Genomic DNA, 17,142 nt, shown 5'->3' with positions numbered 1-17,142 from the left:
TATTGAGTTCAATAATTAAGTTTCCTATTCCTGTACCGCCAGCTTCCCCTCAAGTAAACTTCGATATTGGAAATATTAAAATTTATTCGGGAACAAAACAAAATCTTAAAGTGAGGTACCAAACGAGGCACTTAAATCAGAGCATACTCGAACAACTCTACCAAGTTAAAGACTTTAAGATAACACTTCAATGTAAATTAATTCAGTCTTTCGTGTAAATTTAAATATTCAACAACTTTGAAATATTGGTTGAAATAGCGTTTCAAGAGCGGGACAATAATAATGAAGAGCCAAGGACAGGGACAAATGTCACATGACACGTTTCCAGTGACGTTGTTTTAGGCCTTGATCGTTCTGACCCGTCGCGGGCCGCGTCCAGCCGGCGTATCATGCTTCCAATTTTATCACTTGTCCACGTGGATAAGATGACTGTCACTCTCACACTGACATACTTGCCAAAGCATGACGGATGCTTTATCCACGTTGATAAGTGATAAAATTGGAATCATAATACGCCGGCAGCCTGCGTATCATGCTGCCAATTTTATCACTTATCCACGTGGATAAGACATCTGTCACTCTCACACTGACATACTTGCCAAAGCGTGACGGATCAGCCTGCGTATCATGCTGCCAATTTTATCACTTATCCACGTGGATAAGACATCTGTCACTCTCACACTGACATACTTCCTAAAGCGTGACGGATGCTTTATCCACGTGGATAAGTGATAAAATTGGCAACATGATACGGCGGATGGACGTCTTGCTCGCCGCGTGTGACGCGAACGACCAATCCCGAACATTTTAAAACATAGCATACAGCAAAGACCTTTACAGGGGACAGCGCAATCACATTTTTTGCCATACTAAATTGAACCTTCTCACTGAGACAGAAAGGTGATCGTATCAGACTAGCGAAAACGGTCCACATGAGAGGGCATTGTTTGGGCTGGTGTCCCTCTCGCACGTGTGGCCAGTGTTAATGAGGTTACCATAGTAGTAGTATTTTTATCTGTATATTACCTGACTTTATAACTTCTTATATTATTTTAGTGTTTTCATCAAATTAAAATTCAAACTAGGGTTTTGATATATTTTAAAGAATTGGCAAATAATTATAATGTAATTATTTTGATGCCAATAAATCAAAGATTTGTATAATTATAAAATATCTTCAATTGGGTATTAGTAGATTTGGTAGTAACTTTGAAAATTGATTGGTAACCCCAATTTATGATTAGTGATGACGTCACTGAATAATGTTGACATTGTCAGTAAGTGCGAGAGGGACACCAGCCCAAACAATGCCCTCTCATGTGGACACACTTTTTGACCTAACTACTCATTCTGGTTTAACTATAATTCTGTGGCGTCCAGCTGGAACGTCGCCGTAGACGGGTCAGAACCAACTAGGCCTAAAGGCGGGTGCGGGTACTAACCAACGTTACAAGTAATGTTGTTGTTAGTTTGGAGGTTAGGAAGCAGAAAGATAAACAAACGTGCTCGCTCAAAGAAGTCCTGTATTCGACTAACGGACCGCCGTTGGACGCAGCCAACGGTACTTAACCTATGAGTACATATGCATACTTATAGCTACAACATCCCTCCACCCTTAGTCTAAAAATATTTCTTATAATTAACGACGTTTCGGGGTCGTTTAGATGGTTCGTGAGTTGGTTGGTCAGTGCGAGTCGCCGTAGTCCGTGCCGATGCCGCGGCGTTCTGTGCCGGCGGCGGCGGCGGCGGGGCAGCGGGGCCGCGCCGACCTGGAGCGGCGGCGGTGTCGGTGTCTCGGCGTCCAGGGCGGGCAAAGGACCTGGAGGGGTGGCTTGGCCCTCGGCACTGGTGGTGGGCAGAGTCGAATCCACTTCGCAGCCGGCCCAGTTGTCAGGTGATCTCGGCGCATTCAACGTCGAGTTCGAATCAGACTGCTGACCGATGAGACCCGAAGTCGTGGGCGACAAGACGATGGGCGGCATACCCATCTCACTCGATGAAGTTTGACCAGTACTACTACTCTCTCTTTCGTGCCAACTCTCAACGTTCTCCCCTTTGTACTTTAAAAGTTGATTTGTGTGTTTTTTTAGCACAGTGTTGCAACCAAGCAAACTCACTAGGTATACTGTAGCACCGAGTCTTTTTACAATGGTACCTTTCACCCAGCTCGATTTGTGGGCTTTATATATCTTAACTAAAACTATATCTCTATTTAAGAACTCCGTCACACGATTACCACCATAACTAATAGCCTGTGAGCACTGTTTTTGTTTTACAACTTCGTCGAGTGTTGCGTTAAGAGGGGGCGGTTTAGTAGGTATTAGTAAATCTAATCTGCTACGTAGTTTCGTACCGAATAAGATTTCGGCAGGTGATTTTCCTGTTGTACTGTGAATGGAGTTTCTATAATTGAACAGAAATTCATTTAATTTACAGGGTAAGTCTTTTTTATTGTAACCGGATATTATAATGCCCTTAATGGCACTTTTGGTAATCTTTATATATGACTCTGCTTGCCCATTGCTTATAGGATTATATGCCGGTGATGTTACATGGGTTATGCCATTTAATTTGCAAAACTCTTTAAATTGAGTGGAAACAAAAGAACTTGCGTTATCAGAACATATTGTGTGAATTAAACCAAACCTCGACATAACGTCACACAACTTTTCAATCACGACTTGAGTACTCGATCCTGAAGATATGTCGTAACATTCTACCCATTTGGAGTAGGCATCGACAATTACTAGGTAAAGTTTGTTATTTATAGGACCTAACATGTCAACATGCACACGGTACCAAGGCTGAGGAGGATACTCCCAGCAGGCGAGCGGTGCGCGGGGAGGGAGGGCCTCAGCCCGGCGCAAACGCTGCAACTAGCAACAAAACATTCGATATCAGCTGACATGCCGGGCCACCAAAACCGGTTACGCGCTTCCAACTTCATCTTAGTGCTACCTAAATGACCCTTATGCAATTCTGAAATTATTTGTTTACGACAGTTTGTTGGAATTACAACCTTATGACCACGTACTAAGCACGAGTTTTCTAATGATAGTTCGTGTCTGCAACTGTAATATGGTGTCAAGCGCTTATCGTTGTTTTTATGCGGCCAACCATTTAACACGTTATGTACGACATCTGATAATAACGGGTCAGATTTAGTATAACATTTTATGTCCTCTAGGCTCAGAAAACGGACGCCGTCATAGACAAAATTAATATAAGTTGCTTTATCTAAGAAATCATCGTCGTGGTTAGAATGAGTGAGTATCCGTGGCGCAAGTCGAGGCGCGACTCAAAAAATCAGCTGTATTGTGTGCACTGCTTACGTATTCTATCTTAAAGTTATATGAGGCTAGAAATATAGCGTAGCGTTGCAACCTATTAGCTGTGACTTCCGGTATGCCTTTGTTTGGGTTGAAAATTGATAGGAGGGGCTTATGATCAGTCCTCAATATGAAAGGAGTAGATCGGCCGTACAAGTACTGATGGTACTTTCGAACGCCATAGATAATGGAAGTCGCTTCTTTTTGTATTTGGCTGTATGATTTTTCGGCTGAAGTGAGCGAACGCGACGCATAGGAAATGGGTCTTTCAGGGCAACCTTTTTCTTTTTGGGACAAAATTGCTGCTAAGCCAGTTGGTGACGCGTCGACAGTTAAAAACAAATCTGCATCTGGGTTGAAATGTGCTAAAACTTCGTCAGATGCTAATATATTTTTTATATTGGTTACGGCCAGTTCGTGTTTGGCCTCCCATGACCACGGGGTATTTTTTTGCAACAAAGAGTGCAAAGGTTGCAAGATGGATGCGGCATTTTTTACAAATGACCTGTAATAATTCACTAGTCCGAGAAAGGACTTTAACTCTGTTACGTTAGAAGGGGTTTTCGCATCTAATATAGATTTTATTTTATCAGGTGATTTATGAAGCCCGTTACGATCGATAATAAATCCTAAATACGTAACGGAGTTTTGGAACAGAGAACATTTATTACTCTGTAGCACTAGGCCTGCATCCTGCAAACGTGTGCATACTTCTTGCAGCCTATGCAAGTGTTGGTCACGGTTCTCTCCAGTGACTAAAATGTCATCCTGGAATAGAAGGACCCCTGGAATGCCAGACAGGAGGCTTTCAATTGTACGTTGAAAAATGGCCGCTGAACTAGCCAAACCAAAAACCAAGCGAGTGTACTTATATAAACCTTTATGAGTGTTTATGCATGTTAACATCTGAGACTCCTCGCTAAGTACTAACTGATTATACGCACGGGATAAATCCAGTTTTGAGAACTGCTGGCCACCGTGTAGTTTCGCAAATAATTCCTCAATTCGAGGGAGGGGATACTTCTCAACTTCTAATTGTTTATTGAGTGAAACCGAATAATCTGCACAAATTCTGATTTTGCCGTCTTTTTTTAGCACGGGTACTATGGGACTTGCGTATTCGGAGTAACTTACAGGTACTAGAATTCCAAGGCTTACTAACCGGTCTATTTCACTTTCTACCATCTCGCGGAGGGCAAAAGGTATCGTTCGGGCCTTATAAAAAATTGGTCTCGAGTTTGGTTTTAAGTTAAGAGTGACGGTTACGCCTTTGCAGCACCCTAATTCCTCAGAAAATAGGCTAGGATATTTACTGGCTAACTCATTTAATACTGTATCTGTGCTAGAAGAGCTGTGTGAGTTTACGGTCGATATTTGGAGCTTAAATCGCGAAAAAAAATCACGGCCTAAAAGGGGAACGCGACGGCCACTGACAATATGTACCATTATGTTAGCTGTAATATTCCTATAAGTAAAGGGCAAGGACACCATACCTATAGTGTCGATAGGATCCTCATTATAGGTGGTTAAGTTAGAGACAGCTTGTTTTATCGGCTCACTGAAGTGTTTATTATATGTGTATTCTGACATAACTGTAACTGCAGCCCCTGTATCCATTTCAAATCGTATATTGACTCCATTCACAAGTACTGTCTCATACATAGGTTCACCTTTAACGGATCTAATATTATGCAAGGTTCGCTTACCGTCATCGCCTACCTCTTCCTCCTCTGGGCAACACTCGATAAAGTTGAGTTTTGCACTATTTTTTTGACACATCCTACGCAAATGTCCTCGTTGACCACACGTTTTGCACCTGTACTTCGTAAACTTGCAAGTCTCCGAGCTGTGACCTTTGTACCCGCACGCTGGGCATACGTTATCGCGCTGAGCTGGTCCCGGCGCGCGCGCTGATGACGTGGCCGCTATCTTAAGTACGGCCTGCTCCTGTGTAGTTGTATTCATCCCTGCGCACGCTACTGCCTGGGATGAACCCTGCCGAGCACACCGTATAGCTTCTGCCAGCTCCAACGCTTTATTCAGCGTGAGGTCTGCCAACGGTTTGGTGAAAAGCTTATCCCTTTCTGGCCCTGGCTGCATGCCAAGGACAAACCGATCACGAAGGGTCTCGTTTAACACTGAAGTCGAAAATCCACAATGAGCAGCGAGCCGGCGAACTCGCGCCGCCCACTCCGGTAAACTCTCGTTCGCCTGTTGAGCCGCGGAATGAAATTTGAACCTCTCCGCAAACCCGCATTTCACAGTTTCGAGATGATCGTCCAGGAGTTTAACAACGGCATCGTAGTTTAAAGTCGTCACATCACTAGGAAGGGCTAAATCACGCACCAACTTATAAGTGTTTTCGCATAAACTACTTAATAAAACCGCGCGACGCTTAACTTTTGATTTATCTTCCGTGTCGTCCAAACTATTTGCTAAAAACCACTGCTCGAGTCGATCTTTGTAGGTCGACCATTCCTGAACCTCATGATTGTATGTTGTGAGTGTTCCGATGGTAACTTTAGCCATATTTGTGCACACGCGGTGTGCGACCCGTCGTCGCCAGTGTTAGTTTGGAGGTTAGGAAGCAGAAAGATAAACAAACGTGCTCGCTCAAAGAAGTCCTGTATTCGACTAACGGACCGCCGTTGGACGCAGCCAACGGTACTTAACCTATGAGTACATATGCATACTTATAGCTACAACAGTTGTAATGTAACATGTTACATAGCAAACATTCGCGCAGTCAGTACGTCGTGTTACGGAGAAACCAGCGAGCAACGAGCCGCTCGTTGCTCGATTGGAGTCCTCCACTTGACTGTTGGGTTTTTGGCGAATCCTTTGACTGTGTACTTACGCTTTCGCAAGTCGTTACGAAAGCGGAGCACAGGGTTTTGACGAGCATGTTACGACACACTTTCAAACATAGCATACAGACGCCGCCGTGGACAACGTCTAACTGGATCGCCGGCGACGGGTCAGAACAACCCAGGCCTAAAAGGTGGCGCGACGTTGCCAGACTTTGCTTGCAATGTCTGAGAAGCTACACGACATCAATTCAATTACCCTCGTCGTTCAATTTGTTACCTTCCTGCCCCACTTCATTGCAAATTGAAAGGTGCGACAGAGAGGAAACACGTCAAAATATGGTTCGCTTTCTTTCGACACGTTTCGGCATCCAGTTGTCAAGACTATTTAAAAACTAGATCTTTGAAATTCCTGCACGGGAAGCATGGTCGCGCGATAGACGATAAAATAGCAGGCCGTCCCTTTCGCACTATTTGTAAGTGCGATAGGGACGGCCTGATATTTTATCGACTATCGCGCGACCATGCTTCCCGTGCTGGTTCCTGGCAAATAAAACGATAGCCAATTATAACGAAATAACATTATAACGAAAGAGGTCGCGTGAAACCGCCTATTCATACAAATCCAACCAAACCCTCCTACTAAACTCCTTGGATATTAGATAACATAAATGAAAATATATTCACATAAGTACTTATAAATATGTATATCGACCACAGTACGATTATTTTTCGAATTTTTAAGCACTTAAAATTTAAATGCATTCAAAACTTTGTATGAAAATAGTCTGCACTCCAAAAATCAAACGAAATAACATAATATACAGGTAACTTTCGTTCCGGAGGTCGCGGGTTCGATCCTCGGGTCGCACCAATGAGTTTTTCAGAATTTATGTGCGAAATGTCATTTGATATTTGCCAGTCGCTTTTCGGTGAAGGAGAACATCGTGAGGAACCCGGACTAATTCCAATAAGGTCTGTTTTACCCTTCGGGTTGGAAGGTCAGATGGCAGTCGCTTCGTAAAAACTAGTGCCTACGCCAAATCTTTGGGATTAATTGTCAAAGCGAAACCCAGGCTCCCATGAGCCGTGGCAAAATGCCGGGATAACGCAAGGAGGACTACTACTACTTACAGGTAACTTACGTCGATGTACGTAATATTAAGATCCAAAGAGGAAAAAGAGTACAGAAAAGCAGCTATCCCCTTTTCTTTGAAGACATTTGCCCATCATTTTGTAAAGGTTCTACGAAACAGCAAGTCAAACCGGATCCGCCCGTCTGCGCTGTCGTTAAGGCATAATCTGTCAGACTAACTTAGCACGGCTAACCACCGCGTTCTTGTTGCAAACTTGCTTATACTGTCTGAACTAAATCTTAGTTCTCAAGCGAAACAATCCATGCCAGCTGGAACTTAGTTCAGGATCCGTTGTAGGCTCAACAGTTTGTGAAGCTATGATTTTTATAAGCAGCACGCTGTTCACAGTTTTAGTCTTTAATGAACATATTTACGTAATTATATAAGAAACTAAGACTAAACTTAAAAACTAGCTAATGTCTAAAATAGGCCCTTGCGGCTTTGTATCAAGGATATTGGCGACGTTTCCTCGCTGTATCGCAATGCTGATACGTTGTGCGAGGAAGTCGCCAGCTCTTCGGTCACCAGTTACCTCAACCACGCTGTTTAGTACTCATTAAACCTTTCTTAGGGTTTCCCTAAAGTTATCGACGCAGAATCGACTTGAGCCGACCAAAATCGCTCGTTAGCAAGAAAATGCTTACGCGTCGTCGTCGTTGAATGCATCCGTACGCATATGTTCTTCAGCAATTCCCGAATAGTTTGTACATTTGGATCACGTCTCCGATTTTGATAAAAATTTGTAGGCTGATAGAGTCCATGATGCTGAGCAAGATCCACTAGGTTTCCCAAAATGTCCTAGGTTGTTTGTATGAAACTTTCCTTTTTTGCTACCGAAAATGTATAGAAATCTGGTAACAAAAAAGGAAGGTTTCATACAAACAACCTAGGACATTTTGGGAAACCTAGTGGATCTTGCTCAGCATCATGGACTATCAGCCTACCAATTTTTATCAAAATCGGAGACGTGATCCAAATGTACAAATTATTCGGGAATTGCTCTCATGCTAACGAGCGATTTTTGGTCGGCAAAGGCCGATTCAAAGTCGATATATCGTCACTACTTTGAAAAAATCTCGTATCTCACACTGCTCCTCAAAATTAAAACGCAGTAAGTCTATATGCATTTTATACATACTTACTACAATTTTCATTTCATTAACAGAAGAAGATATAAGTTTTTTTCAAAGTAGTGACGATATGTTTGAGGAGACCCTTATGTCATTGTTAGTACCTAGCGTGGCTACTGACCTGTCAGACAAATGAGGAGGCATACTCAAAGGTTATGACAGATGGCGCCACCCTATTAGTCCATTGCACAGATAAATAATTTCATACGTGAGAGCAAGAAGATGATACCTATGTTTTTTCTCTCTCACACATATGAATGACAGTGACATACCTAGGTACTTGCACAGGCGCCGCCTAGCGGGATAAAATGTTAGTGTGCCTCCTCATTGTCCACAAATGTCAAAAATGTAAACAAGAACTTCAGTGTCACTTAAAATATTATATGAGTGCGTACAAAATGTTGGTGTTATTTAATAAAAGTGAATCAAGTGGAAGAAGGAGACAACTGATTACTGCTGCAGATGTTTTTGCCGAAGAGCGACTACGCAGCACTCACTGGTAAGCATAGTAAAGTTATTCCCTCTAGTTTAACATCTCTCTCTTCTCATGGCTGAGGATCGTGACCAACAGTGATTTCTCTCCACTTGACGCGGTCTAGGGCCATATGGACTACCATCTGCATGGAACCACAAGCTTTCTTCACGGTCTCAGCCCACCTTAGCGGTATTCCACCCCTGGAGCGTCGGCCTTCGACTTAGCCGAGCATAATGTTCCTATCGAGAGTGTGCTGTTTAGAACGCATGATATGCCCGAAGAACCTGAGTATTCTCTCCTGACAAATAGTTGAGAGCCGCTTGGTGATATTCAGTTCTCGCAGTATTGACTCGTTAGTTCTAAAAGCAGTCCATGGGATCCTGAGCATCCGTCTCCAGTATCGTGTCTAGGGTTTTAGTTTAACATAACGCTATATATAAAAAAATATAAAGAAAAACAGGGGTTTTTTAACTTGTAGCGGAAAAATGTCAATCGGGCCGAACAAGCAGAATGCAAAGTGCAAACATTAAAAGTTATACATACTTCAGAAGTACATTACTACATTTAATTAGCTATGTTTAATCCTTGAGAAAATTAGGAAGGTTTGGCGGCTCCAAGTTCTTACTCTATAATGCGTCTTGTAGTAGATATAAAACGATCAACATTTTGACTACGGTGTAAAGTTTGTTAAGTCAGTGCTTATAGAGTTATAAGCTTCTACATGAAATCTGACAACTTTTAGAAAGTACGAGCCTTATGATTGCGTCATAGCAACATTTTACCTGAAAATGTGTTGAATGAGCTTAAAGGTCCAACAATAATATTTTTAAAATTGCGAATATTTACCAAAAAAATCATGTTCCATGTGACTGAGCTGAATCACAGTGCTTATAAACGCCGGAGAAACAAAAGCGGCACAGGAGCCGCAGCCGAATGGCATTTCTGCGACACGAAACGAAAACGAAACGCCGCGAAAGGTAGTCTGGCTCTGTCTCGCCAATATGCAAGAGCGATAGAGATAGATATCTACAAGCGTTTCGTTTCGTAAGCGCTTGTGCCATTCGGCTACGTACCCAGGTCGTACCTACGTACGTGTCACATAACAACCGACCCCAAATAAATTGTGATCGGAAATATATCGTTGTTTTCGCATTTAAAGCCATTGCCAAGATTTTGAGGACCCCATTGAGCGATAGTTCATTTTACGGCCCCATAAAATTCAAATTACAACAAGCTCTGTGACCTTTTACCGGCGCAATGAAGAGGGATGCCCGTCGTAAAAATAATTTTACGTCCCCGAAGGGTGGATGTATGCTCTCAATGAGACAAAACTTTACTAAATAACTACAAGTACCTATATAAATTTATTTGGATTACACTTATTTAAACTTACACGATTTTTACACATATTTAAAATTGCAAACGGGACTTAATCGCGTATTATTATGTTTTTAACACTGACCTCTGACGTACGTCTGCTCCGAGACCACGGGGACAATGCCGTCTTTGAAACGTCGGAGGTCAGTGTTAAAAACATAATAATACGCGATGAACTCCCGTTTGCAATTTAATTTGGTTTAGACATCTCATATACACCACTTTTCTGGTGAGGGAGGGGTTAAGAAACGAGATAAGAAACATCCTTTCCTTTCACGGATATGGTAGAAATCGACTATGGTATATGAGTTCAATTGTGGTGTAGGCGAAGGGCTAACATGTCACTGGAATATCACAATTTCGTCTTCGGTCAACTCCTTTACAAAACACTGAAACTTGAGCAGTTTCATGTGCTTTACCTACCTCTTTTGGGAATACAGGCGTAAGTTTATTTAAGGTAGCTCACGTTTTCTACTAATGCAAGCCACGACACGACTTAAGAACACTTGGCGTCAATCCCTTTGATTTTGACACCAATGAATGGGCACCTTTCGTACATGGGCACCTTTCGTACATGGGCACCTTTCGTACATGGGTACCTTTCGTACATGGGCACTCGTATAGCGTGGCCTTACGAATAAATAATATAATATGTACATATATGTTGCTAAAGTAATTTTCGAACCAGTTTAAAACGAATTTTAATATCCAATATCCCATTTAAATAAATTTAAACGTGGATTAAAATGCTCTTATGGATATAAATTATCTCTAAACGACCTCAGTTTGGGACGCGGTCTGTTAAACATCTCTAAGGGGTTCCATTACAGTAATTCAAAATGCTATTTGGTTGAAAGAATACTCATATATTTTGAATAGGTAGGGTCTGGAATTTTGCGGGTAATTAATGAATGATATGACTTTCGGAGAAATGTTTAAGTAAAGGGTTGCTTAAAGCTTTTTAAATAAAGTTCTACCTCTGTTCACAAGCGAGTGAAAATTTATTTAGAATAAACTTAAATGACAAATACCTACAGCTTAATGCAGATTAAATTAAATTATATTGTTAAAGTTATTCAGAAATGAGATGAGAGAAGTTTGCCTATGTATAGTTTAGTTTGGCTTGAAATTTAGATGTGAGTAGAATTACAGGAGATTTTCTGAAGGAAAGTCAATGAACTTGTCAAAATTTCACAAGCAATGTACAGAGTAATAAATTCCTTTGCATAATCACAACTTTTTGAATAATAATAGGTATTCATAAAAAAAATAAAACCATTCGACAAGAGGCTTGACCATTTATTATATTAAAATGAATAATTTGCCTAATTAAACCTTTAAAAACGTTCATCTCTCAAACAGTATTGCTTTGCATATTTAATAATTACATCAAAAATATTCGGCACCCAAGGTCGGCTAAAAGCACTTCGTTAATTCATTTTTCATCGCGCTTTTATGAAACTTTCAGCCAAAACCTCCTGTATTTAATTAAAAATACATTCAGTATTAAAAATTCATGATTTCGTAAACCCGGTTGCTTACGATCAAAGTGATTAATTCAATCTGTAATTCAATGTTTTGGGCGAAATTAAATTATTCTTGTAAGCCTTTGCGTTTCGTTTACTACTGGATTTGTTTACGCTGAGCTTCATGAATATTGTAAGTACAAAGTCTCGAGCCTTGATTTTATTTACGATCTGCTCGTTATTTTGGGCTTTTTTAAGAAACGCTTATTTTTGTAGATAGTCCAGTAGACTGCTGTTAAAAAACAACAATTCATTATTAATCTCAGATGAGCTTTCATTTTCATTACTTACATACAATTTTTAGATCGAGATTAAATATTAGTTATAATTTTGCAATCATCCTTTGGGCGTAGGAGTAGATGTACACATTTTTTTCTTATCCAGTGCCTATAACGGAAAGCGAGACCATAGTAGGTAGTAGGTAGGTTGGTTTTAAAATTAACTAATATGGCTCTGCGATCCAAAGAGAATCTTAGCCTCCAAAACGAGAGCACGCCACCTATCCCTATCTTGCGCAGCTTCCTGCCAATCATCGGCTTGTAGCTGACACAAATCCACCATCATACTGTCTTCCCAGCGGTATCTGGGCTGACCCGCCGGGCGGCCACCAGTTGGTCTTCACAGATACGCCCTCTTAGCAGCCCGATCCTCTCCCATTCTTAGTAGGTGGCCAACCAGCGAAATCAGGTTTTAAAACTGGTGATATGAAATTTCTGGGACCTTACTTGAAAATAGGTAAATAAATATTAAATATATCACCAAGTCTTCTGAGATAATAAAGGAATAAGCGGTTTTTGTGTCTGGAGTTCTGGACCAATAAAAATACATTAAAATACCATGATAAATACATTAAAAGTGAAATAGTTTTCAGGGCTAGGGATATCGTGTTATATACATAATTTATTATAAGTATATAATTCACTCAAGCTAATATACACAACTGCTCTCTCGATAATTTGATATACAACTTTATGACAGACTGACACTGACACGCATTGTTCAATCTGCATAATTGTCTGTGGTCATTCGACGAGGCATTTAAAAATGTATCTCGAGTCTATGATAAAATATGGCCGACTGATGTACAGATTGATAATTTTTTATTTGTCCCAATTTTACGGTTGATATTTTTATTCAGATTCGGCGATTTATTGAAGGACGACAGAATACGAATTTATGTGACATGAGCAATATGGCTGACTGTTTTAATGATTTGCTAACTTGCAAGTACGTGGAGTTTATGATTCGAATTTTATTTTATTATATAACAAGTTCACAATTCAAGTCCAAAAATTGACATCTCAGCTTTAAAATACTACTTATTAGTATTTTTAATACTTAATTACATCTACTCGTACATATACAAAAACATAAATATTAAATAAATATTATTATAGGACATTCTTACACAGATGATCGACTGAGGCCCACGGTAAGCTCAAGAAGGCTTGTGTTGTGGGTACCCAGACAACGATATATATAATATATAAATACTTATATACATAGAAAACATCCATGACTCAGGAACAAAATATCTGTGCTCATGACACAAATAAATGCCCTTACCGGGATTCGAACCCGGGACCGCGGCGCAGCAGGCAGGGTCACTACCGACTGCGCTAGACCGGTCGTCACGCATAAATGATACAGTTATTCACAAATAATACTTTTAAAAAGAAAATACTAACAAATATTTGAATTTAAAACTTAGAATACAACTATTACCTTTTCTAAACACCAAAATGTGACAGGTTTGGCCGACGAAGTTTAGCAATTAAATAGAGTTAGTGGTACCTATTCCGGGAAATATGCAAACATGTTTAATACATTTCGTTGCAAAAACTTTTTAATTAACAAAAAAGAAAACCGCCTTCAAAAATAAGCGCGTTATAAAACACTGAGAAACTAAAAAGCAAAAAATAATAAACCTTTGAATTCAGATATCTTATCGGATTGCAATAATCTAAACATCCAAATTATAAACAAATCAATTATTTTTGTAGTCGGTACCAGACCTGTTCGTCGCCTTGCTATTTCCTGTTTGCCCCACCCGACCATAAGCAGGCTGGCCCCGACTCCAAATATAATTGATTTATTTATAATATGGATGTTTAGATTATTGCAATCCGATAAGAAATCTGAATTCAAAGGTTTATTATTTTTTGCTTTTTAGTTTCTCAGTGTTTTGTAACGCGCTTATTTTTGAAGGGGGTTTTCTTTTTTGTTAAAAAGTTTATTTATTTGTTGATTTTTAACCGACTTCAAAAAAAGGAGGAGGTTGAAGTCGGTTAAAAAATAGTTAGCTTTTTTGGTTTCTTACTATTTTACTAAACTACACGTTGATGCGGCCACGAACAAACGGGCAGTGAATAATTTGCGAACAGTAAGCGGTAGAAACAAATGGCGCGGGTTAATGACTACCCTAAGGAGGATTCGTTTAATTAATGCCTTGTGTGAGCCTTCGGTAATCTGTTTGAATGTTAGTACACTAATAGCTGAAGAATTCCATTAGGCAATGTTAATAGTTTCTTTGTCAACGGTATGGGATTGATGATAAGGCTATATGTATATATTATGGTTATTCGGGGACCTACCTAGTGATTATTTTTGGCGCTATATCGGCCTAGCGAAAATGCAGCATGGAAGTTGGTTAACACACACCGTCCGCCGTAAAGCTAGGAACATACTACGCGGACGTCCGCGGTCGCGCGACCGCGACCGATCAGTGTGCACGGTGTTCGGGACGTGGCTTAGGCTGACCAAAGCATCCAGCGAGCCAGATTTCCGTGCGCTCAAGGCCACGTCCACGACCGACGACCGATAGTTTGCACGGTTACGTGTATATCCATTGTCTAGACCCGCGTCCGCAGTCGCGCGACGGCGGACGGCCGACGAATTTATCTTTTGTTTTCTCCTCGCAAAGACGCATTTGCATGTTTTTGATGTATACCCTACTTTTTAAAACATTTATGAACCTCAGGTATTTTATCCCTTATACATGTTTGCTATCTATGTATTTGATACCTATATGACTGTATGTGTTCTGAACAATAAATAAAATAAAATTGTAAAACATGGAAAAAATGGACCAGTTACATTTGCCCCCAGTCGAGTTTTAATTTAACACCGCTACCCGCTGTACCTTAACTTATATAGTTTGTATCGTTTTAATACCTTGAAACTTCTCACAGATACGAGATGTAACACTAAGTTTGTTATCAAGGAACTGTATCCAATATCAAATTGATCAAACTCAACGCCTCATGCGATAGAAGCCATATTTGCCGTAGAAAATTGAACCCGGATAACTGCGGCTCAAGATGAGATAGAGAACTGATAAGCTTTAATCTCGGAGGAAATATAGACTGGAGTAGCCTTCATGTTGCGTCTACGTACAAATAATTCTGCCAAGATTCGCGGGAGGTGAGGAAATAACACATGTAAAGGAGTACTCACAAATGCAAAAAATATTATTGTCAATACACACGCACATTATGATAAAAAAATAACACATGCTCATTATGATGCACACAGACATATCACACATGGAAATACTTCGTAGAAACACAGTGTGTACGGACACTAAATGCGCACGTGTGTGTCTCAAACTATAGGGATGAGGCAGGCATCGATAACTGAAGTCGATAATAATTAATGAAGCAAATTATAATTTTAATGATGTCGTTGTTTTTTCTAGATCTGTTTAATGTTTGGCACTATTATAATCATATTAAGATTCACTAATGACAATCTTGGGTAGTAGGTATCACGCGGGTGGACTAGCGATGGATAATAGGATTAGTAGGTAAAGAAATATTTGACATTTTGACAAAACATTAATTTATTTTTCCAGACTAACTAATCAACAACGTTTACTGCGGTTGGTGGTACTAAATCACTATAGACAAACTTGGTTAAATAAATAAACTAGAAATGGTTTAGTCTTCATTAACTGTTTTCAATACTGGTTCAAAGTGTAAAGTTTATTAAGTACATGTAATAAAACTCAAATCATTATCTTTCGGAAAATTGCAAATATATTTCAAATGAATTGTGTGATCAAGGTTTGCAAATCATACTTTTTTATCGATAGTTGGTATTTCATCGACCATGCCCACATCTCTACGACGAAGTCTCGGTCAAATGATTTTTCTAATTTTCAATTTTATTATCCTTGTCAATATTATTATAATATATGCTCTATTCTAATTGAAATTAGGTTAATTCTTACAAAATATATAAATGAAGTCTCGTGGGGAGTGCGTCTTTTTATGAATAAATTGATATATTATAAATATCGACCCTATTGTAAACCACATTAGGTAACTTCTTAAACAGCAAAAAATCGAAGTCTCGTGGGGAGTGTTCGTGACGTAATTTCTACCCACCAACAAATTTCAAATCGATTGCATTCGATCACATAAATCGATATTCGATGACGTATGACAAAAATATTATCATTTAGATAATAAAAACAGTAATATAACAATATTAAAATTACTTACAAATGGAATATTATGCCATCTTTTTGCAAACTTGAGGTATTTGAGCGCTTATTACAAGTGTTCACAGCACAAGCGGGCATTTTTAATTACCAGTGATATGTGTCGTGGCGATTCTGTGAATGAGCATGAATCGATTGTGAAATTGTATTTACGTGACTTTATGAACATTTGTTCAAGTTTTTTGGCAGAGGGGTAAGTAACTGAAAGGCTACTCCAGTCTATATTTCCTCCGAGGCTTTAATCTATATGGTTTTCCTTGTGCTTCGGATAGTTCGAAAATTTGTCACACAAGAAAGATTTTTCTCAAACTAGTCAAAGCTATTTTGATAAATACACTGAGCTCGGAAGTAACCATACATGCATATATAATCTCTGGCGTGTATTCCTAAAAGGACACATAAAATTGCTTAATTTTTAGCGCCACTCTTAGCAATTAAGGGGTTAAAATATAAAAGAAATTTGTGATATTACAGTGACAAATTGCCAGCCCATTTTCGACACCGCAATTTAACCCATTCCAACAGTCAACTTCTAGGTACGACACCTACGGGAAAAATAGTGGACATTATTTTGTGCCACTTTTCTTGTATTAAATTTAATATTTTTATCAATATGAATCAAATTGTACAAGTACCAACTGTCACACAAACCCACACCTCACTCCTCACACTAATTAAATTATTATGTAACTTTAAAATGAGGACTGTTACTTTATGAAAATAAACTCACTATTTCCCGTAAACCTCTGAGCTAGCAGAAGATTTAAAAATTTAATCAGTGCAGTTTTATTTTGCTCCGTTCCATATGAGACATAAGCCAGTATATGGCTTCACTATTGAGGGACACCATTTGGTGCT

General features: G+C 39.7%; 1 protein-coding gene across 1 annotated transcript; it reads right to left on the bottom strand.

The window, feature by feature from the left end:
* Positions 1 to 1,505: 1,505 nt before the first annotated feature.
* Positions 1,506 to 5,460, bottom strand: LOC125232195. Its single transcript, XM_048137830.1, has 2 exons — positions 5,036 to 5,460; positions 1,506 to 2,261 (listed from the first exon to the last, which is right to left on the bottom strand). Exons 1-2 carry the CDS (start codon positions 5,039 to 5,041, stop codon positions 1,566 to 1,568), a joined length of 702 nt encoding a protein of 233 aa, XP_047993787.1. The 5' UTR covers positions 5,042 to 5,460; the 3' UTR covers positions 1,506 to 1,565.
* Between the last annotated feature and the right edge of the window lie 11,682 nt (positions 5,461 to 17,142).

This window comes from Leguminivora glycinivorella, chromosome 12, assembly GCF_023078275.1.
Source record: "Leguminivora glycinivorella isolate SPB_JAAS2020 chromosome 12, LegGlyc_1.1, whole genome shotgun sequence".
NCBI lineage: Eukaryota > Metazoa > Arthropoda > Insecta > Lepidoptera > Tortricidae > Leguminivora > Leguminivora glycinivorella.
This window is presented reverse-complemented; position numbering and strand designations above follow the sequence as displayed.